Source organism: Antedon bifida, chromosome 1 (genome assembly GCF_963402885.1).
Source record: "Antedon bifida chromosome 1, ecAntBifi1.1, whole genome shotgun sequence".
NCBI lineage: Eukaryota > Metazoa > Echinodermata > Crinoidea > Comatulida > Antedonidae > Antedon > Antedon bifida.
The window spans coordinates 23,281,731-23,306,599 of NC_136226.1; the positions used below are offsets into that span (position 1 = coordinate 23,281,731).

A 24,869-nucleotide genomic window follows, 5' to 3' on the forward strand; every position below is an offset into this window, starting at 1 on the left:
TTTTAATGGATGATTAACATGTTGAACAGACCGAGACGAGCAAAGTAAGCCGAAATTAATAATTTACCTACTGTCTGGTTATTTTTATCGTTGATTAGTAAAAATGTGATTTTTGTATTAATCGACTTTGAGCTGATTTTTACCATGTGTGTAAATATGTTTCTGTAAACCTTTAATGATTAATTTCCGCAGTAGTATACGCTTTAATCCCTGTTATATAAAAGCCAACACTCATATTAGTCCTTGCCTTTAATTTCACGCGTGCATTATTTTATCATATTTAACGATTGCTCTGAGGGTCAAATGTTTACTTGGCTTCTACTTCGACATTCGATTCAGTATGGAAGTGGTTGATTTTATTCAGTAACTCAACTAACATTAGGTATAAAAAAGGAATGTTTTATATTCGAATGGGAATAATATTGTCATTTAATGAAAACCCGAGTGTCCTTTCAACATCGTTGAATAGAAAGTCAATGTTTTCTCCAATCCGCTCACAAACATTCATTTAACAATCATTATTTGTAATACTGTTTGTGAGTGATTTTAAAAAGACATTTGAGAGAGTTTTGTTTCTCACTCTTTACAAAACATCTTCACATTATTTTTGTACGACAGTACACAATTTGCTGTTTATTAACCATTAGTTTTACATTTTCGTAGATCCAAAGTCATTTCTGATGCTCTCCTTTTTGGAACATTATCCTAAAAGGCTTTATTACATTAATTGTAACTAAGCATTGACATAACAGTATTATGTAGTTAAATCTATGTTAACAAAAATGTACTAATCTAAGTGACTCAAATAATTGTATGTGTACATTTTGTATTGTTACAATCACCACGAGTCGATGAGAAATTTGACAAAACTAACATCTTATAGATGTCGTTTCTAGGTATCTGATTGATACCACCAAAACTGTTGGAACTGAAACGACAACACACACTTATCCGTTGCAAATCAATTGTTTCCAAACCATTAATTTTCTTCTCATAATTAAATAGAGATTCTTTTCTTTAAAAACGCATCATGAAATCTGATTTAAATTACGCTATTCAGAGATCAAAGGCAAAGAATTCCACTTGTTTTCCAATTTTTACCAAAGATGTCCTCAGTTCTCACAGAATGGTGGTTGTCAAGATATAGACTAATATAACGTATTATAAATGTATTAAAATGCTATTTTAAATGTGTTATTTGTTACAACTTTCTGAAACATTTGTCAATACCAAAAACAGCTTCGGTTCACATACAAAAGAAAGTTTAAATCCGTGCAAAGAATTGAAACAAACATATTGTTATTTAGGTGCAGTTTACACTCTAATAGGATTTATCAAACATTATGAAAATATATTTATAATAAAAGTCGGGTTGCGCTGTTTTCTTATATTACATATTTAGAATATCTATTAAAATATTGAAGCTTTCTATGTAAAGTATATATACGATGTTAATGTGCACAGTTTATTATATTCTAGCATTTTGTAATATTCCCGTTTAAGTCTATTAACAATCATACAGTGTCCTGGGTAGTGTCTGATTCACATTAAATATCAATGTTTACCCCGTTGGCGACAATAGCGAGCTTTCGCTTCGACGGTAGACAAATGGGACGGTAATTTTATACACATTGCGCATGCGTATAAGCCCAGAATCCATCGTTCAGTTAATTATTGGGACGTTATTTTGGCGATTAACGTTCTTCGTTAATCGTCCCGATAAAACGGTATACTGTTGCTTTATGTACAACGTTACCCATTGTTTTGAAGGAAAAGGCATTTCATGATCTACGTAATTTCCACTGAAAAATCCTACGATTCTAAGTTAACTCTGCTGATGACTGTTACTAATAGTTTGGTCAGTCTAAGCACAATGCATAATATTGCACGCTTCAGTTACCATCAAATAAAATACATTTCTGCAAATTATATCAAACTTCCAAGATACATCATTTTAAACGAGTCGTTTACAGTCCATAACTACATAATTTAAAAAGCGTTCAATAGCCGATATCCAACAATAATTATATTCAACAAATTTAACAGAATTATGAACTAGGCAACTGATATAAAGAGCAATTAGTATTTTCTTGTCTAATATTGGCATCTATGACAGCTGAAATAAAATTTTGCTAAAATTCAGGTTGTTCTTTCGACATAGTTGCTGCCACACAGTAATAGGGAAGTTGTATGATTGGCCATCCTGCTTTATCTTGTCTCCAACCAAATCGACCGGTATCCAGTCGCCAAACTTTACCGTCAACAGATTCATCATCGGTTTCTCCGCCAAATACGAAGAGGCTCCCATTGTAGGTCAAAATACTGTAGTTAAACCTTCCCTCTGGTAGTTCAGGACCAAATCTCCAGTCGTTCCGTTCTGGATTGTAGATTTCAACCGATTTTAGCATGTTCTCTGCTGTTTTGTCTCCAGCTGCAACACTGCCTCCAACAACGTAAATCTCACGTGCAAATACTGCTGCTGATGCCCCGGTCCTTGGTAGGATCATGCTAGAGACTTGATTCCAGTTGTTGTATCTTGGATTATACCGTTGCACTGCATCAGTGATAGTATCACCACTTTCACCACCGATGCAGTACAAGGCACCACCAACCACGGCCACGCTGTGATTTTTTACTGGTACAATCAAAGGAGCAGCAATTCTCCATTGGTTATAATGTGGCTGATAAAACTCACAAATATCCCCTTGGCCTTCTGCAGTAGTACCACCAACACTGTAAATCATGCCGTCCAAGACGGCTAATCGAAAATGAGATCTTGGCTGGGTCATTGCTGTTCGCGGAAGCCATTTACGATCGAAGTGGTCATACTGGAAGAGACCTCCACGTCTGTGTGAATATACGCGACGAGAACCAAATTCAGACATCTGACGACCGGCGACATATATATTATTTTCTCCTGTGACTACGCATTCTGCGTATTCTACGATATCAGGCAAAGCTTTGATGCGATATGTGTCCGCCTCGATGATGTCAGGAATATCTTCACTGTGATGTGTCAAAAACACTACCATTTCTTTTACTGGCATCCCCTTTCTTGTGTTGGTGTTAAGCTTTGTGAGATCAAGGTCTTGTCTTCTGTCACGAAGCATATGATACTGTAGTGAGGATTCAATCAACTGCATACATGCCTTATTGCAGTACACGATGCGTTCTCTTTCTATGACATCGTGAATGTAGTATGGACTGATTAATGCAAACCTGACATTGCTCAAAATATCATAAAGATCAGCTCGTCGATTTTCCAAGTCATGTTTTACCCAAGCAATAGCTGACTCATAGACTATCTCTTCTCGATCAATGTTCAGTTCATCTCTCATAATGAGGTCTATGACCTTATCCTTTGACAAAGAAAGATACTCCTCCTCTCGGCATACGTCACCAAAGTTTTCACAGATTAGTGCTTTTGCAAGTTCCTGCAACTTCTTGCAATCAAGTGAACTTGCGTAGAAATATATACCAATGCAGTTTGATAAATCAACGTGTTTCTCCATGTAGCATGCGCATGCATCTCGTAAGTTGTACATTTGAAACATATTGGCGGCAACCAGTAATGCCTGAACGTTGTCGGCTGTGATATCTATTTTAGAGGTGTAGCAGTACTTGATAATTACTCGCATTGCTTCTGATTCCACACCTCCTATTGAGATCCTTTCTTGTCTGCTTTCAAGTAGATCATTTGTAAACATGGCAAGAAAGTATGGACTGCTGGATGCCATGACGCATCGATGGCATGGGAAGTCAGTACCTTCAATACAAATGATGACGTCGGTTAGTAACCTTTGCTCGTAGAGGGATGTAATTCCTGATACAAGCTCATGAACCCTACTCCTATCTTTGAAGTTGTATACTTCTGGTATACCATCCAATCCCTCGTCTGTTGATGTTTGTTTAACTAAAGCAGTTTCTGTGGGGATGAAGGGTGTGTTTGGAACTCCATGTTTTGTTTGTTGAGTCGACAGCGTCAAGGAGGAGGTGGTTGATGATGATGAAGACGGATTTGGTGGAATTGGTGATGCACTGCGGGCGGATGAATATCGTTCATGATGTGTTGTCATTTGACCAGAATTGCCAACTGACAAGGAGTAACTACTTCCAGTCGTGTTTGAACTTAATGGTGGTGATGCAGATGGTAAATTAGCTGCAGATATACCAATCGTATTCCGACGTTCATTTCTTTCTCTACGGCGCTCTGCACGTGACTGTGCTAGCGTGAACGTGTCGTCTGCATAATGTAGAGATGATGCAGACGACGTCGGTGGTGTATGATCCATTGAGGATGCGTGACGTAAAGGATTCCGTGGTGACTGAGGCGGCACTAAATGATCAAATGATTTTAGCCTTCTGCCAGATTCCGATTGTTCCAGGTTATTTTGACGATGGTGTCTAGATTCCTGGAAAACAAAATCACAAAATGCAATTGATTAATTCATTAATTACACACACGTCATATCCATCATCAATCAATCGTGTCCTACAGTACATCGAACATACTTAGACAATTACAAACTGTAAAGATAGTTTGTTTATTGATTATACATATTTTCTTAGTTTGATCATAAGATACAAAGTTTATTTCAACATCCTGCGTGGTATATTGGAATTCGATAAGCTATCAATTTTTAGTTATGTGTCTCTGCGTTTAAAATTCACTGGCGTTGGTCCAGATGCTTCATGGGCCAACATTAATGCAGAAATGTTCGCAACGTTGATCCACTTACTTCACCCAAACACGATCTACGAATTTCAGATTCCAAATTAATTTGTAGCAATTGGACATTGATTGAATTATTCGTGGTGTAAATTGTCTATAACCTCGTAACAGGTATTATCTAGTTTCAATGTGTTTACTTTCTATTCCTAGTGGTATTCTAATTTCTAAGTTCGTCACTAAATGTCATCAGCTGTCAGTTTGATCGTCATCTAACGACAAACACATCACTACGGAAAATTTCAGAAATTCCTGACACGGTACTGAAATCGGAAAATCAATTATTACTCATCAATATCGTCACAGGAAAGTTGTTATTAGAAACAACTTCGTTGCGATTACCATTATTCCGGATTTTCGAATAATAGACCAAAATAGTAAATGAATCTTGCGTTAAAGTTATATTGTCCCCCTGAACATTTTTTAATATGCCATTTTAATGTTACGTAATAATAGTCCAAACATTGGATTGAAAAGATTTACCTGAAAAAGCTGTAATTTAAGAAAATATATAGTAAAATTGGCTGCCAGTCAAATGGTTTTGGTATAACCGTTTATTATTTCTTTGTAAAGTGAAATTTTGTATCTACTTTTTCTCAACTGAAGTGATTAAAGCTATTCAAACTACAAACTTTCCATTCAAAATATGATTTTCATTTCTCATATTTTTAGGAGACAATACATTAAATTATTTACATAAAAATAGTCATGCATTGGACGTTTTTAACACGAAATAAGTGTTTGACTAAACAATGTATTGAAAGTTTTTAAAACGAAACAAAGGTTTTTTTTTTGGACTAAAATGGTAATGTGTTGGAAGTTTTAAAAATGAAACAAGGTTAATTTGTTTGACTAAACCTAGTAATGTGTTAGTAGTTTTTAATATGAAAGAAGGTTAATTATTTTGATTAAAGCTGTAATGAATTGAAAGTTGTTAACATGAAACAAGGTTAATTTGTTTTACTAAATTCAAGTAATGTATTGAAACAAGGGCATGTTAGACTAAAGCTAAGTAATCTATTGGAAAAACATGAAACAAGTTTAATTCGTTTGATTACAACTAGTAAAGTATTGAAAATTAGGCCTATCAATGTGAAACAAGGTAAAAGCTAAACATTCTTTTTTCTAATAATTTTGCTTATTTACTTCTGTTAATCTTTTAGCCGTACATCACATCGGCAAAAATAACATTATTGATAATTCGTTGAGCTCCCCATATAATATTATTGTTCTTATAATTAGATATACTAGATGGTAGACTTCAACATTATGACACTGTACTCGAGCTGTTCAACCAGTTTTCAGCCATTAAAAACAATTATCGTAGGAGGAGATAGGAAAATGCGAATCATCCTCGTATTATTGTATGCGGGTATTTTTCAAGATGGACATGCATTAGACAGTGTATACCACGATCGGAAAACACCCCTATTTGGGGAAAATCGTTGAACCTAAATTTGTTTTAATTGCCAATAACTAATTATCTAACTCAATTTAATTAGTAAACATGGTTACATCATAAAATCAGTATCGAAAGTACGGACCAACTTCATATACCATCGAGTAAACATTCTAGAAATAACGCGCATTTACCGAATTTTGCCCTTACGTAAATTTATATATAGATAAAAGTGTTGTTTCATAGAACCGTAATTGCCATGTGCAAAATTGAAACTCGATTTTTTAGGAATAAACAGTAATCACATATAATTTAATTATGTTAAAACAAATTTATGAATTGAAATTTGTATTTGTTTAATAATTAACATTTTCTTTATTTGGTCGAAAAAACGAATATTGATAGCAAGAAGATTTTTTTTAAAGAGTCAGTGACTTCATAGAATAATATCATTCATATTTATCACTGATGTGGAATCTTATGAATTTGTGTGGGCTTAAGGTGAAATAATAGATAACGTGTGCACATTATAATAACTTAGTGTTTTAAGTATTTACCTCTACAAGGTTTTAAATTTACCAAGAGATTGGTCAACAACGTTAATTAGATGTATCGCACAACATACTAAATCGTTGTTTCAAAGATGTTATTGTGCAAATTGTTAGCTAGGAGCAAAATAATCATATGTTGACTTGGAAGTTTGACAGGAAATGTCACACGAAGAGATACGTACCGTTCGTCCATATTAGGGTGCGTGGCATGCACGGCAAGACATATTTAATCAGACTGTCTTGATCATAGGTTCATATTAAGTTCAATGGGCCTATAGCGTATCATTTAATATTAGACGTAGTTAAAAGTTCGTTCGCCCAATTATAAATTCAAATTCTATGATTACAAATAACATTAAGGCATCGAGTGTACCCTCTAGTCTATTAATAAATAAAGTTATACGGTGGAGTTATTTCTATACTTTCTACTCTCTCAAAATACCTGTTTATATACTACTTCCTAACTATTGACTAGAGTCACTTCAAAACATATATCTTGGCCAATTTAATTTGATTTTTCATGTTTATCCAGAACGCATAGGCTATCAAGTATTTATGTTCGGATCTTTTACTAATAATAATACTGACATAATGTAAATGTTCTCATGAACCATTGGGTATTGAATAGGTTCAACGATGCCTATATTTTCTGCGTAGCCTTACTTTGAAGATAACACTGTATTCCATTATTCTTCTCTTCCGTTACTGAAATCATTCTCACTTTTAGTACCGTATGGTTTACAGGGGCTACATGTAAGCTAAGTTGGAACTTAAATTAAGTTCAAGTTCAGTTCAAATTAATCTTTTTTTTAGTTAATAGAAGAAATACTCATCCCATTCCTTACACAATGTTTTAAGGTTCGATGTAGCGGTAGACGTTTCCGCAGTAGTTTCTTAAACTTACTGCTAAGGGGGATAATTATAATGATGCGACTTTTTGCACTGTTTTTGTCTCAGGGCAGCACAATTGTCATACTATTGAATATGCACATGGTTGTGGAGACACAATACTTTATATGTGTATATAAGATCTGTAAAGAGGCGGTATAGTTGCAAATACAGATGAATTGACGAAAATGATATGAACATTTTGCTCACTGTGACGTAATGTTGACATTAGAATCTTTCTAAAATAAAAGTTAAAAAATATATCAGAGTACTCACATTTGAAGAAAATGAAGCCATGGCAAACTATAAATCCAAATTAGCAAATTCTCAAAGAAACGTTTGATGTAATTATATTCCTTTGTATAATGTTTAAATCGATAAAAAGAAATGACACCAAAAGATACAGTTACGGAAATTTTAAAAACATCTTTCAATTCTGAGAAGTTTTATCGAATATGAAAAGTAATAATAATACCCAACGCACAACTTGTACTATAGCATCCAGAAAATAGATTTGTCACTGGTCAGAGAAAACAGTGGATAGGTCGCTCTGAAAAGTAATGCGCGCGACGATAAGCACACGTGACCAAAAAGACATACCGAGACAAAATTAGAATGGAATTTATTTGTCGTGACTAACAGTTTATCACTGCTTATGATAATACGAGATAGAAAATAATTCAGATATATTTCGAAATTAATTCGTCAACACCAACCTACACAATGATTGATTCAAAATAGATAATTATTTAATTATCCAATGCTAATTAATGGTCGTTTTGACGTCATTGGTAACATACCAAAGGCCTCGACAAACTAGCACTGATTTCTTACTTTCTCTTTTTCTCGTTGTTTTTCCTCTTCCTTCTTCTGATTTTCCCACATCCGTTTTCTTCGATTTACAAAACTTGATTGTTTAACTAACATATTATTTCCTCCAGTCATTTCTGTCTTCTTGAAAAACCTTTTCTACAGACCTAACGTTCCTCCCCTTGCCTCTTCTTGCGTACATATGTGAGTCTTCTCAAACCGTTACATATTTATAGACTATGATATCATAATGCTTTGATTATGAACGCCGTACTAAGACGCAAAACAGATGGTCCCTAATTAATTTAATTGTCATCAAGTTTACCAATAAATAAATAATATACCCTTATCAAATATGTATTCGTATTTAATCTTAATTTTTTAAGCAATTGATTTTAAATAATTAGGCCGGTTGACATATTTAGATAATGTTTTATAATCGTGTAGGACGATGCCCACGAGTTGTTTTTCTCTCCCGCGGGCACATCACATTCCATAGAGTACATATGCAATACGTATACTTTATCAACTCCAAACACAATTGAATCAATACTTTTGTGGTATCCCGGTTAAATACAAAATTAAAAGTTCCTGATAAAGCGATATTGTTAAGATGATGATAACGTTTTTCGTTTTTATCGTGTTGAGGGCCTCATGCATATCAGCCTCGGCTGTTTTGAGTCACCCTCATTAAACAAAGTTTAATAATAAAAAAAAATAAAATAAAACAATGATGATGTTGATTATGAGTATAATAATGATGATGATGATCATGTAAAGTTTCTTATGGAATGATCAAGAATATTAATTTGTGTGCTGGTTAATTAATGATTTGTAAAAATGCAATTACATAACTCTGATGACAATTATGATGATGGTTATAATAAGATTATATTTTTGACAATCGCATTCTATCAATTCATTCCAATAAAGATGGAAATGTATTCCGTGTAGTTTCAATGAACAATATTTATTTGCAGTAATTGATAAATTGTTTTTTTTAGTTTAGAAACCAAAAACGATATTGAAATGGAAACAATAACGGTGGGCTTTAAGTTAACACTCGAATGCTTGTCAGTATACCGTACGAGAGTGATGTGACACTTTGTAGTTGTTTTTGTATTCAGAGCAAACATAATTTCTATGTATTTTGATATGCAAATGACAATAAATAGAAGTAATTTTCCACTGATGAATAAATGAATGAATGATGAATGAATAATCGTATAATGAAAGAGATTATTTACCTGGACTATTTTAATGGTTTATATATCCTGTGAACTTTTACCATGGACTTATCCAATTTATAGGTCCATGTTTTTACCATTTAAACAAAGAAACACAAAATACTCTATAGAAACCCGTATTTAAGTTATTAATTCATTAATGTCGTAATTAATAAAAACAAAAAGCTAAGCAAAAAAAAGGGATGGAAAAATAATATTTAATTGACAATAAGTGACCAATCGGCCAACTGTTAGAAGTTAGATGAATAGTAAAGTTCAATTTAAATATAAATCTTGTTTATTATAAATATTTGTATGTTAAATTGGAAGCCCTCTGGTTAATAAATTATCACCATTATACCAAATGGCGTTCATCATTGATGCAATTAGTAGGTATATACACTAGAATGTATGAGGTTAAAATATGACCTATTGTTTTTAATATCGTAAATAATGATAAATATCTTTCATAAGTAAATCACACCTTTATTACTTAAACAAAATTAAATGCTGGACAGTTATAAGTAAAAACAGATGAAACAATCTGATTTATTTACGCGTCGAAATATTGAAGTACTTGACCTACAAGGTTTATTCCAAAGACACAGCTGAAAACCTTTATTTTGCAAAAATTTCCAGTTTGACTTCAATTTTTGTACAGTGCATTGAGAGCCTGGCATACGCGTTATATAAGAATTCACTAAAAAATTACATTTTGAATAGAGGTTTTCTGGGTTTACATTTTCTTATTATGCTATGTTTATACAATTAATTTATGCTCCAAAAACTTTAATTGACCAATAAAGCTTGGTTCCAACTAGAACGCAACAAAAATAATGACGTAAGCGCAACGCAAGTACTTTTATTTTGACTTACGTCCTTGCGTTGCGTCCTATGGGAACCAAGCTTCAGCCTCCTATAAATAGTAGTGTCAATTTGCTAGCAAATTGTTATTTTCGTCAATGTTCTTATATATACATTTTTTTAGTATCACATTTTAAGATTATTTCTGGATATTTTAAATGTTAATTAATTTTTATTCAGAAATTAAAAAATAAAGTTATAGTTTTTTTATCACACAAGATGAAAAACAGTTATTTAGTTTCAATTTTTTTAATTTTTTATATTTTCAAAGGTGAAATAAAAAAGAGATTTAACTGTAATACCGGTACTACTTTAAATCAAAAATGATTGTTGTCGATTTATTTTGTTATTGATTACCGAATTAAATAAGTTATACCGTATTTATTAACTAAGCATAGTACCGTCTTCATCACTTTGATTCTTCTTTTGAATATTATACTTTTAAACATTTCGACATTTGCACATGATGTGACGATAACCGTTTCCTTGACTACTGCATCATGATAATATTGTGACAGGCATTGTGAATTTCAGGAATCTTCTGCTCGTGACTTGGGTCATGTATAAATATTAATATGAAATTATAAGTAAGTGACAACACGAATTATGACAAATAATAGGTAAAGAAACTACAGACGACACTTTATCACAGTTTATATAGCGTAAAACCCAACAACAAACAGAATGTCCAATTAATGTAACTTCTCAATCAACTTAATGAACTTACCCTTATTTATAATAATCAGCTTCCAGGAAAAGCAATAAGAAATATTCGGGATGATTATAAAGGTCATGAAAACGTCGTCTCATAAATAGTAAATATTTCATCCGTGGTCCCAGTGGATTGGTATATAGTCGATAATTAACTTGCGCAAGATGTCCAAGTCACTATGGTACCAGTGATGTAGAGAGATGATGATGAGGAGAAGAGTCGTGCGCTGACTGCAGCTGTTCTGGCCATATAAGGCATATAGGCCCAACTAGGTTAAGTCGTTATGGAATCTTATTATAACATTGACCTATGACATTGTGACATTGAAGAGACACATCTGTATGTGGTGATGATGTGTGAACTAATGATTAACAGTTTATGGGTCGTGTTAATTGAATTGAGGCGTAATAACAGAAATATATTGAATGGCGTAATATTATAGATCAACAAAATATAAAATAATTATATATGACCGCAATTACCATGCAGGTGGGCCTATTAAACTTTACAGATATGCAATGGTTATTCTTGGTTTTTGTTTTTTATTTTTATAGGATATTTTCCTCGATTTTTTAGTCGTGATGTGACAAGCAAAGCCTATGTCAAAAATATCAATAACATTATTAAAATAAACTTTTTAATAAAGTTACACGAAGGAAAAATTAAAATGAATGTGAAACATCAATAGTTGAAGAAAGCCATTTATTGTATAACCGGTACGAAAGCCTATAATCCTGCCACATGAATGGAAATAATATAGCTGTCGAAATTTAGACATAGCGTGATTAAAAATTGATCATTATCGACAATGTTTTCAAAATGTTAGCTTTATTGCATCTTTATCCCTAGTAGTACTACCAGATAGTCTCTCTGAAAATAAAGTTTGTGGAAAAAAGCTTATTTTATGCTTATAAAATGCATATCAAAGCCGATAAATAATTTAAGTGCGCGAATCACTGCTCAGGGCCGAATGGTCCCGGGCCGCATTTTCCTTAGCCTAGTTTATAATAATATTAATTATGAATGTTATTATGAATTTTCCTGTCACAGATTTTGAGTTGAAAACATTAGCATAGCCTAATTATGTAGCCTACAAAGATCTTTTATTTTATGCAAAGTAGGCCTCAGCATGGGTGCTGAAAGGAAAAGAAATTCGGAAGAAAAAGAAATTCACGAGCGCCCTCTACAGTGTACTAAATCGGTCTTTAATTTCTCGTTTCTCTCGCGCCGGTTCTTTTAATTCTGAAGGAGGCAGATTTAGTCTAAAATTTCATTATGGGGGAAAAAGCTAAAGTTTGTATCATTGGATCAGGGAATTGGTAAGAATGTTATACATCCCTTGGAAATCGCATAAATGCATTTATTTAACCACTAGAGCTTATATAAAGAATTAAACACAGCAGTATGCTAGGCCAGGACAGGTTTGGTTAAACAAGAAATATGAAAACTGCAGCAGGCAGGGACCGTACCCGGTGACACTAAGAAAAAACACTGGCACTTGCCTAGGCTAGCTAGAGCTATCCAATTTGAAACGACTACCAGCATTTTGCAGAAATAAATTATAGTAACCATTACTTTCTTTATGACCAGTCAACAGTACATATTATTATTATTATAACCTAGCATAATTTTATAAATGCCAAACAAAAATGTACAGTTGTGCCAAGTATCCTCTTGACACTGTGATATTCATGTTTGCATAGGGTTGATAATGACAATTGGGTGGGTTAAAGTTCAGAAATCTAAAGATTATTTGAATATTCAATTTATTAAAGTCCTCCTGACCTAGATATATCATTGATTGTATGTTCAATATGAATGTCTCTTCAGATTCTTCTGATCAGATAGATAATTTGATTGATTAAAGAAATATTTTAAAGGAAAATAAAATGTGTCTTGCTTTTTACCAATCTTAACCGTATCAACGCAACTTTACCATATTTTTTCGAGGGAGATGCTTATTTTCCCAAGTTTAAAATGTCAATACTGTACTAATATAATATTCAAATTGATAAAATACATTACAGTTTGTATCAAAATGCTTTGTAATTTGTAGTACTGTAGATCATGGTCAGTCAATAAGTGTGTATAATTGTTAATACAGTTTTGTATGTATTGTGAATGTGGATGGCGTTTATTTGTTAAATCAAAGAGGGAATTTATTCCTGACGATGTTCTACTGTATGAGGGAGTTTATTCAAATAAATAAGGTACATAGAATATCAATTTTTTGGCACTATTATATCACTATTATTATTTGTTTTCTATTTATTCAGGGGCTCTGCGATTGCACGGATCGTTGGTGAAAATGCAAAGAAGTATGATGAGTTTGAGACCATTGTCAATATGTGGGTGTATGAGGAGATGATTGACGGTCAAAAGCTTACAGAGATTATTAACACAACACATGAAAATGTTAAATATCTAAAAGGCTACAAACTGCCTGAAAATGTGGTAAGCCTTATTTCAAATTTATATCGGCCCCAGAGTGGGTATTCTTTCTCACTCTAATCCATTACACTCCCCAACTTACTTTCTGTTGGTGATTCAGATGTAAACCTTCTTTTTTTTCTGGTCTGTTATTTTGATATCTGATCGCCCAAGCTACTGTATCTCTTCACACGCCCACAACTAAATAGTTTCTATTATTATCTTTTTTTTTTATCATGATAAAGTAAGAATAGAGATTTATACTTGGAAATCTGAATTTCAAAATCAGGAAATGATTTGAACAGAGGTTTTATAAAATTTAAAAAACAATGTTAATACTATTTATATAAACTCTCTACAAAACTCTAGCAGTTGTGGATGGCCTCCTTCATATGCAGGTTTTAGTAGAGGTGACTACTGTGTAGCCTACCTTTTCAGAAAAAGAAAACATCCCATGTCATAGACAGTCACCTTTATAAACAATGAAACACTTTGACATCTTTAACATTGATATATTATAAGAAAGACAAATTGTTGAAATATTGACTAGTTTATTTAACATGACCATCCCACCTTATTACATAAAGAGAACAGTTGACTAGTTTATTTAACATGACCATCCCACCTTATTACATAAATAGAACAGTTGACTAGTTTATTTAACATGACCATCCCACCTTATTACATAAATAGGACAGTTGACTAGTTTATTTAACATGACCATCCCACCTTATTACATAATAGAACAGTTTGTCTTTTAACTCATGAAATATTTTCACCATTGAACTCATAAACATTCAATATTTGTATATATTTCTTTGTTTAGGTTGCAGTGCCAGATGTTGTTGAGGCTGCCAAAGGTGCTACAATTCTAGTATTTGTACTACCTCATCAATTTGTTCCTGGCATCTGTAAGAAACTCAAAGGCACCATTGAACGTGGTACTTATGGAATCTCGCTTATTAAGGTAATGACCACATTGAAAGGAGATGATGAGACATTTATGTGTACTTATCTTAACCCATGATGAGACATTTTGGCCGAGAGTTTGATTTGACTGTAGTAGGGTTTGCAGAGCTTTGGAAAATTTTAACTATTTGGTTATTAGTAAACTAGTGCAGTAGCATTGACAAATCTAGTTAGGAGGAGACATGTAGTGGCCTTCATAATGTATACTACAGTACATCTTCCTTCCTCTTTCCTGAAAGATTTTGATTGAAGTTATGGAAACTACAGTAATTAGAGATCCAGTCATTTCCTGTTTCATTTAATCCTGAAATCATGTTTTTAATCCTACCACCATATTTAATTTGTAAAGTACACTAGTATTAGGATTGTCACCACTCTGCTCTTTAACTGAACATTCAACAATGATGACATAAATCATGTTTTGAATCCTACCACCATATTTAATTTGTAAAGTACACTAGTATAGGATTGTCACCACTCTGCTCTTTAACTAAACATTCAACAATGATGATAAAAATCATGTTTTGAATCCTACCACCATATTTAATTTGTAAAGTACACTAGTATTAGGATTGTCACCACTCTGCTCTTTAACTGAACATTCAACAATGATGATATAAATCATGTTTTGAATCCTACTACCATATTTAATTTGTACAGTACACTAGTATTAGGATTGTCACCACTCTGCTCTTTAACTAAACATTCAACAATGATGATAAAAATCATGTTTTGAATCCTACCACCATATTTAATTTGTAAAGTACACTAGTATTAGGATTGTCACCACTCTGCTCTTTAACTAAACATTCAACAATGATGATAAAAATCATGTTTTGAATCCTACCACCATATTTAATTTGTACAGTACACTAGTATTAGGATTGTCACCACTCTGCTCTTTAACTGAACATTCAACAATGATGATATAAATCATGTTTTTAATCCTACCACCATATTTGGATTGTCACTTTTAACTAAACATTCAACAATGATAATAACAAATTTACAGTTATAATATACTAAGTATACTGAGACTACACTTATGACTAATATTTGCCAAATATTTGGCAAAATTAGGGGCTAGGATTATAATGGGGTTACAATAACAATGGACCAAGTTTTGTGTATAGCTAAAATGTGGGACTATTGTACTCTAGCATGAGATTATACTAGATATTGCACTACTGTAGTCTGGCAAACAACACAGGTTGACAGCTATATCAATATACAGTACTGTGCTCAGCTCAATAATAAATCTACCAGTCATTGTCATTATTGTTTATTTAATTTTGTTTAGGGACTTATGAACTCTGAAGGGCAGGCTGGTATTGAACTTATCTCCAAGTATATAAACAGAGAGCTAGATATTCCTGTGAGTGTGCTCATGGGTGCCAACTTGGCTCCAGAGGTTGCAGCTGGAAACTTCTGTGAAACCACCATTGGTCAGTTAACTTATAAATCAGTTGAAAAATCACCAATCAAAATTAAGTTAATAAATTCATTTGAGAACATTGTATTACTTTTGCAGGGTTTGCATGATTTTTAAATATTAAACTTTAGTTTCTCCATAATTACAACTATATGCATCTTTTTAAAATGTTGAACTTTTTTTTGTTGTTGTTGAATTTTTAGGCTGTATTGACAAGATACAAGGACCTGCTTTAAAGAGTCTCTTCCAGTCAGATAGCTTCCGTGTTGTAGTGGTTAATGATTCTACAGCTGTTGAGCTATGTGGTGCCTTAAAGGTAGGTATATATATTAACAATGGCAACTGGAAATTTTTTTCATTTTTATTTATTTTTTTTTAAAACCTTAAACATTCAATAATACAGTATTTATATGCTTGAATAAAGTTTGAATATATTTGGGTTTAAATTGCATAACTAGTACAAATTGTACATAACTTTTATGTTAAAGATGTATTGTCCCTTGAAACACAAAAAATGAAGGTAAAAATATTCTAAATTTAAATTGGCCATATCAAAGTAATATTAAAGTTATTCACTTTAAGTCAAAAACTCGAGCCAAAAGTTTACGTAATTAACAGGTAAATTAATTTTATTACATTTTGTCTGGGAAATCGTCGTGAGCGAAAGTAAACAAAGATTTCAAACCACGAGTATGCATGCATGATATGCTAATTAGGATTGTTTACAACTCGTCACGGTTGAGAAGGTGTTTTCACACAGATCGCAAGGAAGTTTTATGATTATGCATACAGAGTAGCCACACAAGCGCGTTGCATTATGGGATATGTTTTGATTGAAAACTTTGACTGGAAGTCAAAGTTATTTTTTGAAAAAAAAAACGTCTGTATTTCAGTTAAATTTTTTTTTTTTCGCCTAATTTTTGGTGAAAGTTAATAACTATTATGATACTTCAAAATGACACACTTTTTTTAAAAATCTTTTTTTTTAAATTTTTTTGGAATTAGTCAAAGGGACAATACATCTTTAAAGAAAGGTAAAACCATGCGTAATGGAAAGTACATTTATTGTAAAACGTAACTCCAAGTAACACTGAAAAATTACATAGGCTAAAGGCCAATTTACATAGACGAGCGGTAACGGCAAGTGGTAACAGTAAGCAGATAATAATGTAATTTCTTATGACCATTTACACAGAACGTGGAGCGGATGGGCGGTTGAGCGGAAATCCGCTCAGGATAGAAACAGATTGAATTGTAAAAATACAGCGCGGTAATTGTGGATTCTGGCCAATCAATGACATGATTGATGTGACAACATGATTGATGTGATGTCATCTATCCGTCGAGTCCAAGATGAAAATAAATATGAGTGCCGTAGTTGGTTTCGGAACTTCTTATTATTCAGAAATACACACAACTACGACATGATTGTTTGTATAAAGATAGTGTAAAAAAGATAAATTTGGGACGTTGTTAGGCAACAAGTCCCTCTAAAACCAGGACTAGGCATGTGATAGGCTACTGCTCTAGGCCATATGACAGTCAGTCATAACACATCTAGTCTAGGCCATCAGTGTCATGATTGCATGCATGCATACATTAGCCTCGAGGCCTACAAGCACCTACTTTCCACCACACCACTCCCGAACTCCGAGCGCTGTGTAAATGGGACAAGATGCGCGGTTTTCTGCTTACCATTACCGCTTACTGTTGCCGCGCTTCTGTGTAAATTGCCCTTAAGGCTAATTGTGATGAATGTAATGTATTTCTCAATATTCTTTGTTGTAGAATATCGTAGCAGTAGGTGCTGGTATTGTAGATGGCTTGGGTCTTGGAGACAACACAAAAGCTGCCGTCATTCGACTAGGCCTAATGGAGATGATGTCATTTGCAAAGAAATTCTATGATGGTATTCAAACAGAAACATTTTTAGAGAGTTGTGGCGTGGCAGATCTTGTCACAACGTGTTATGGTGGACGAAACAGGCGCGTGGCTGAAGCCTTTGTAAAAACTGGCAAAGTGAGTAGCAAAGTCAATTTTTCGTTGGTGATGAATGAATGAATGCATTGTCGTTTTAATGTAAAGCAATACATTTCAATATTAGCTGCTGATTTCTAAATTTTATACCGTAATTATTAAATAAATAAAGTATTCCCACATGCATGAGGGATCTTCCACGGTTGTAGCCTCTTCCTAACTTGAGCCTAGCTATTCTAGGACTAAAAAGTTAGGCTATAGGCCAACAGTATTATCATTTCCCAGCTAGTATTAGACCCAAATGTACAGCTAACTGCCTTTTCGATCTTGTGAATTGAATTAAATTTGTAACAACAAATGTTTAATTGGTTAATGGCAAATTTAGCCAAATATTTTCTTCGTTTTGTAATCCTTGCATTGTTTTACAAAGCAACAACTGCTTAATTTTTGTCCTAAGCTTTTATCTGAGTCATCAAAATTGTGTCCTCACAACAAAATGTGCCTTTTATCTTTTAAACATTTAAATGTCTAACACTCAACTCTCCAGTCTGTGTCTATATGTTCTGTGTGCATTTTTTGGAGAACAATATTTTTCCTCCAGAAATCTTTCTTCTAATAATAACCTTTTTGGGAAGTGAATTTTAAAATTTATTTTCCCTTTAATTTAGAGCATTGAGGAACTTGAAAAAGAACTGTTAAATGGGCAGAAGTTACAAGGACCACAGACAGCTCATGAGGTTCATGTGATGCTAAAAGATAAAGGAATTGAAAACAGGTAATACATTTTTTCTATGCCATGTATATTTCAATTGTCTGGCCAGAACTTGTCTTATATTAGTTGTTGAGAGTTCAATTGTTTCCTTAAACTCTCCATCAACATGCTTTACTGGTTTCCGTGGCTTTTTACAATATGCATAGGCCAACCATTTTAGGCCAGTTTGACTGCAGTTAAATGGATGCTACATGCATGACCTATTAATTTTAACCTCCTGTATTTTTTGAATAAATAATAATAGTCTCTTTATTTTTTATAGTTTTCCATTACTGACAGCAGTGTATAGAATTTGTTATGAAGATAAACCAGCCAGTCAGTTGATATCGTGCCTACACGACCACCCTGAGCATATGTAAGCTGTCTTTCCAATCATGTCTTTGCTGTGTGAACCGCCTTTAAAATATATAATATTATAATTCATTAATAGTAATAAACTATTGTACTACAGTATTCACTTTTTCATCTAAATTTTATTTTCATATCAATAGTAACTTGTATTTACATGTTGGGTAATAGTCTACCTCTCTGTCTCTCTAATTGTGTATGCTGTTCAAACTGCTCATGATCAAGGTTCGACACAAATGAGTAAAGCTTTGTCCACACTATTAAACTTAATGTTACAAACAAATGTAATGTGCCCATATATGGACAAGATGACATCATATCACTACCATATTTGGGCACATCACACTTTTTTCTTGTCAAACTGGTTTGATAGTGTAGACATTTTTCATAAAAGCTGTGTTCAAGCAGGCTATACAAGATTTTTAAAATGTTTAAAAGTATTTCGTGACTTGTAATACTTGAACATGCAAGAAATGGGAAATGAACCACCGAGAAAACCACAAATGAGATGAACATGCATTACGAGTTATTAACTGGGATACATACATTAACTTCACAAGTTTTATTGAACACAGCTTACCATTATTGTCAGTCATATATGAACTTCTGATGCAAGTAACAAATTCAAATTTGTCATTGTACGTAGGGGTTTAAATTCTGAATGAAATAATAATTACTATAATGCCTTGAGTAAGTTATAATATTTATGTTCAGACGCACATTTTAAAATTTAATCTATGTGTTTTCATTTGAGTTCACACACACTTTCACATCTAATACTTATGGACTATGCATTTCTTAAAAGATAGGCATCATGGAAAAGATTAAATAAATAATAATAAATCATTTCCATTACAGTTTGCAAAAACACTAATAAATAAGTAATAATTATAATATATCTGGATTATCAAATTAAAAATTTAAGGTTAAAGCAATTTACAAAAAGAGAAAATGTTATTAAAATAGATATGTTTGTTGAATATGTGAATCACATGAGATGTGTTTTTAGAAATTTGGTCAATATATTATTGATAAAATTGTGCACAAGAGTAATTGCCATAATAATGTGGACAGTTGACTTGACTCTTACTGTGTTTGTACTTGAGAAAACATTATGGAATTAAATACATTTGCAGTGGACATATTATGAGTAAGGGTGTGTAATGACACTACTTAAATGTTTTATTATGTGTCTAGGGATATCAAGGATTTTGGCAATCTAGTTTGTACATCAGAACCAACATCTCATCTGTAAGAGCTTTCGTTGTCTAGTTTCTCTGTTATCTTGCATCCTGTACGATTCCATGGAACCAACTTTGAGATGTAAGCAGGTCAAAATATTAAATCCATTAGACCAGAACCATTTTGGCCCTTATATTTCAAGAAGACAATGTTATAAGATGATAATATTAAATGCATTATATAGCAATAATATTAATAGCATATAATTTAATTCTGGAAAACTCCATTATACTTTTTTTTGTGATTTTACACTCTTCTATATTTTAATACGCCTTTTTCACGAAACGGAAGAAATCTTTGATCGATGACGAACAATGCTGTGCAGGGAAGCGTAACCAACAGAAATAACATTGTTTTCAGGGGATTTCAGGACACCATGTTCAATAAAAAATGTAACTTAACGGAGGGTCGTTTGAGAAAAAAAAAATGTTGATCGCCTAAAATCCAATAGAAAAAAAGTGTCCACACCGTTTTATTTCGGTGCCTATGTTTATACACTGTGATTTACTTATCTTTTTTCCATTGAAAACAGAACAGTTTTTTTTAAACATACAGTGCTAATCTTTTAGGAACATTTTAGAGTACAAATTTTGTCTATAAATCTGTCCGTTAAAAAATTACAAATTTTAAAGTATTGTCTTCCGAAAATAGGATCGCCTCAAAAATTTCCCAGTGCCAGTACAAGGATTAAATAAAAAAGAACAAAATATCCGCTTAATGAGGTAACATAAGCAGAACAGATTATGTGATTCTGCGCATGTAAATTTGTTGAAATTTTCCCTGTGCTATTGTACAGTGATTTTTTTGAAAAACTTCCAAAATATTGGCTTATTGAATTATGTATTGAAGTAACACTCGCAGAACAGATTATTTAATTCTATACAATTTTTTGACATTTTCCCTGTGCTATTTGTACAGTGATTTTTTTGTTGTTGAAAAATGACCAAATTACTTGAGGTAACATGCAGAACAGATTAGTATGAGATTCTGTGCAATTCAATTTTTTCGAAAATTTCTCTGTGCCAAAATATCAGCTTACTTGCAAACAGTAAAAGAATAAAAGGCTTGAATTTCGAAATTTCCAAAATATCAGTTTAAGATTCAATTATGTGATAATATTTTTATAAATGCACATATTGCGTTAATATCATCTTTTAGAGCCATAGTAACCTGTTATTAATATAATAATAATAATAAATATTATTGCATAATACTTGAAAAGTTGATATTTTTGCCAATTTTCGACCATATGAATCCATAAGCTTTTGTAATACAACCCCAATAATTGATTTTTGAAACTTTCTCAACAAAATCCCTGTATAGAATTTTTTTAAAAATATGAATATTTTTAAATAAAACATATCAAAAATATAAGATGCTAATCTAAAACAATGGCATATACTCTATAATCTCAGAATAAATAAATTTTGAAAATTTATATTTTGCCCACCAGTCAATCGAAAAAAATAATAAAATTTTGAAAAATCCATATTTGAGAATTTGTTAAAAGACAAATTGACTCCCTTACTCAATTTGCTTGTTTTGGTTCTACCACAACATAGGTGGGACAATGGCAGTGCCATAGCCACGAGAAATAAAGTGGTGAGGTGATCGCTAGAAAAGGGAACAATGTCTGTACAGGTCAAAGTCCTATTAATGAGGTTGAAACCTTACCAACCGTACTGGTAGATGGTAACACAATACACAGGCACATGTGACACCATAAATGAATACTCATAAGGTTTTAATAACATAACTTCTTCTAATTTTAAAGTGATTCTTTATCAACCTTTCTACTCATAAATAAGGCACAAATTCATACTCATTTGAAAAACGTTAATAAAATAAAATATATAAATTGTTCAAATAATATCTGCAATAATATGATCTGAAGTTTATAGTTTTTGAGTTGTAGAATTTTGCAATCTTGCAAAGTAATTTAATGAAAGCATTTGAGGTTTAATGGGAGATAAGGGAGAATTGGAAAACAACTTTATTAACACCATCACAAATTACATTTGCGATTAGAGGACATATGTCAACAGAGTTCTGATTGGTCGGTTAAAAATGCTGTACTGGATAACGTCAAAACTAAAAGATGAATCTTTACCAAATGTAAATCACATAGATATGTGGTCGCAGAAGACAACCAGGATCCCAATTTTAGGTTGTGGGATGGTGGCCAAATTGTCTACATCATTTTAATCTAACAATAAACATAATATATTACATTAGACAACTCCTTGTTTGGCCTACAATTCAGTTCAGTATTTTTAACAATATAAATAAAAAAACAGGGCTTAATCATTTTCAAATTTGGAGGTCTGCCCTTGGCTGAGATATGTAATCTCTGATATTGCTCTTGTTTGTATAATGGTTTTGTAATTTGGATCTTTGGGTGCACTTAGTACAAATTTCATACCAATATTTGTTTGGTGAAAAAGAATGCTATGACTTGTAAAACTGAGGTTTGCAAGTTTGATTCTGAGATATGGAGAGGGTTAGACTGTCAAAAATATGAATTAGTATGTATAAAAATCTATTAGGTGCATCAGAAATTGCGAAACCGAAGTAACAAAAAATATTATGTTTTGCAATCAGTACAATAAAATGCCTAAAACAAATAATATGAATATTTTCATGAATCAAATTAAAGTTTTATATTGCTTTACAATATAACTTAACATTGTAATACTAAACTAGACATGAAACTCGTCACTTTGACGAGTTAGTTATCCGCACCACGACAAACGCCACGTGCACGTCATACGTTGGAATATTGCACACAGATAAAGATTATGGCATTATGACAAGAACTGAAGAATATGACATGCTGTTAGTGCTGAATTTTGTGTCATATAGTATATACATGCAAACAGTATAAGATACATTATTACATACAGTGTAGAATAGGTGAAATTACGGGACCCGCCATTTATTCCAATTTTTAACATGGCGACGGTATCAAAATGAAACACTTAGATAGCAATTTCAGAAGGAAATTATCTCAGGAACAACATATTAACGTGTAGAAGAAATTTGAATACGTAAAATATAGATGCGCACCCTTTTAAATGTGATGAACTATTACGCAAAATATGAAAATACGACTTTTTTTATTCAACTGGCCATATGATGACGTCACAACATCCGATTGGCAAAATGTTTACATGAATTCGTATCTACAATCCAATAGCTTCCAGAAAACGTTTTAATCGTGATTATCACATTTTATTCTTACGAGCTATTACAGATTAAAATTTACTGTAAAGATGAAATTAATGACCCACGTAATTAAAATTTTTAGGCATGATGACGTCATAAAAATTAAAATATTTTTATCTCATGCTAAAGAAAGTTGATTGACCTACACAATATATAAATGTAGGAGAAAAAGGAATACAGATAAGCGCGATGCGCTCCATTGAATGTGATGAGCAATAACGAAAGAGACAAAAATCCTATATTTTACATTCGTGTGGCCATACGATGACGTCACAATGTTTTTTTAGCCTTATTGATGCATGATCCGATATCTACAACTCATCAACTTCTAGATTTTGTAATAAAAATAAACGGTTAACGGTTTACTTTAGAAACTATGACTGTTTAAAAAAAGACATAATTTTGACGATTTTTTAAGCTTTTTCATAAAAAACGCGCACGAATTGTCTAATTCAACGTGTTCGTATGGCGTTATTTAAACTGGAAAAGGTCTAAATTGTTTTCAAAATCACTGGGAAAGACTTGAAAAATATAATTCAAGAGAAAAAAATATGTTTTTAACGCTATGTGCGCACCGCGCGCATAAAAAATTGCGCGCCCGTGGGAATTTTTGACATGCTCAAAATGACAAGAAACGCGTAAAAAGTTGATCAGAAATTAATTTTGCGCATTTTGAAATTTTAAATGCGCGTGCGCGCGTAACTTCTTGTGAAACATGCCATTTTTAATCCGTAGAAAGTTTGCCCCTGATATGACTTAAATTTTGTCAAAGTGTCAATACTAAATGACTTTTGGTTTTTAATCTATGATCAATCATTGAAATTCATAAAATTGCGCATAAGTCACGTTGCGCAACTATGACGTCATTCAAAAATAGGAGGTGCACAACTTCACGTAAATGCCCATATGTTGTCAAAGTTATGAAATGTTATGTTTACACATTTTAGAGGAACACGACTCACAAAAAGGAAGGAAGGAAAGAAGAATAATACAGAAAAACTAGATTTGAACTCGTCACTTTGACGAGTTCGGGTTATCCGTGCAAACGCAACATGCACATACGTTTAAAATATATGAACGCCGAAAATTATTATGCCATCCTATGACATGAATTATGTTTACAGTGCTGAATTGTACCTATTTTGTAGCATACAGCATATTACAGTATTTACAGAATACACTGTATATGTTATATACAGTGGTAGCATAGACGAAATTACGAGACCCATCTTTTAAAGCCAATTATTAACACGATGACGTCATCAAATTGACTTATAAAGATAACTATTTTAGAA

General features: G+C 32.6%; 2 protein-coding genes across 4 annotated transcripts; one reads left to right on the forward strand and one right to left on the reverse strand.

The window, feature by feature from the left end:
• Positions 1-601: 601 nt before the first annotated feature.
• On the reverse strand, positions 602-11,319 carry LOC144845528 (kelch repeat and BTB domain-containing protein 8-like). 3 transcript variants are annotated; one of them, XM_078702938.1, is made up of 2 exons: positions 11,195-11,319; positions 602-4,412 (listed from the first exon to the last, which is right to left on the reverse strand). In XM_078702938.1, the coding sequence occupies exon 2, from the start codon at positions 4,290-4,292 to the stop codon at positions 2,133-2,135; it is 2,160 nt and encodes a 719-aa protein (XP_078559064.1). In that variant the 5' UTR covers positions 4,293-4,412; positions 11,195-11,319; the 3' UTR covers positions 602-2,132. The 3 variants fall into 3 exon arrangements, with proteins under 3 accessions (XP_078559064.1, XP_078559048.1, XP_078559055.1); XM_078702922.1 differs by lacking the exon at positions 11,195-11,319 and adding an exon at positions 8,402-8,598; XM_078702929.1 differs by lacking the exon at positions 11,195-11,319 and adding an exon at positions 7,844-8,073.
• A 1,055-nt stretch (positions 11,320-12,374) lies between these two features.
• On the forward strand, positions 12,375-20,526 carry LOC144845789 (glycerol-3-phosphate dehydrogenase [NAD(+)], cytoplasmic-like). Its single transcript, XM_078703227.1, has 9 exons — positions 12,375-12,498; positions 13,456-13,633; positions 14,436-14,576; positions 15,879-16,023; positions 16,214-16,326; positions 17,799-18,029; positions 18,656-18,762; positions 19,022-19,114; positions 20,305-20,526. Exons 1-9 carry the CDS (start codon positions 12,455-12,457, stop codon positions 20,360-20,362), a joined length of 1,110 nt encoding a protein of 369 aa, XP_078559353.1. The 5' UTR covers positions 12,375-12,454; the 3' UTR covers positions 20,363-20,526.
• The last annotated feature ends 4,343 nt before the right edge of the window (positions 20,527-24,869 follow it).

What these genes read in the sequence shown, in the direction of transcription:
- LOC144845528 (XM_078702922.1), bottom strand. Translation starts at nt 8,512, where the DNA reads ATGACTGGAGGAAATAATATGTTAGTTAAACAATCAAGTTTTGTAAAT. An exon ending in AACAACGAGAAAAAGAGAAA is followed by an intron (nt 4,413 to 8,401) that starts GTAAGAAATCAG and finishes TTTGTTTTCCAG; the next exon opens with GAATCTAGACACCATCGTCA.
- LOC144845789 (XM_078703227.1), top strand. Translation starts at nt 12,455, where the DNA reads ATGGGGGAAAAAGCTAAAGTTTGTATCATTGGATCAGGGAATTG. An exon ending in CCTTTGTAAAAACTGGCAAA is followed by an intron (nt 18,030 to 18,655) that starts GTGAGTAGCAAA and finishes CCTTTAATTTAG; the next exon opens with AGCATTGAGGAACTTGAAAA. An exon ending in CACGACCACCCTGAGCATAT is followed by an intron (nt 19,115 to 20,304) that starts GTAAGCTGTCTT and finishes TTATGTGTCTAG; the next exon opens with GGATATCAAGGATTTTGGCA.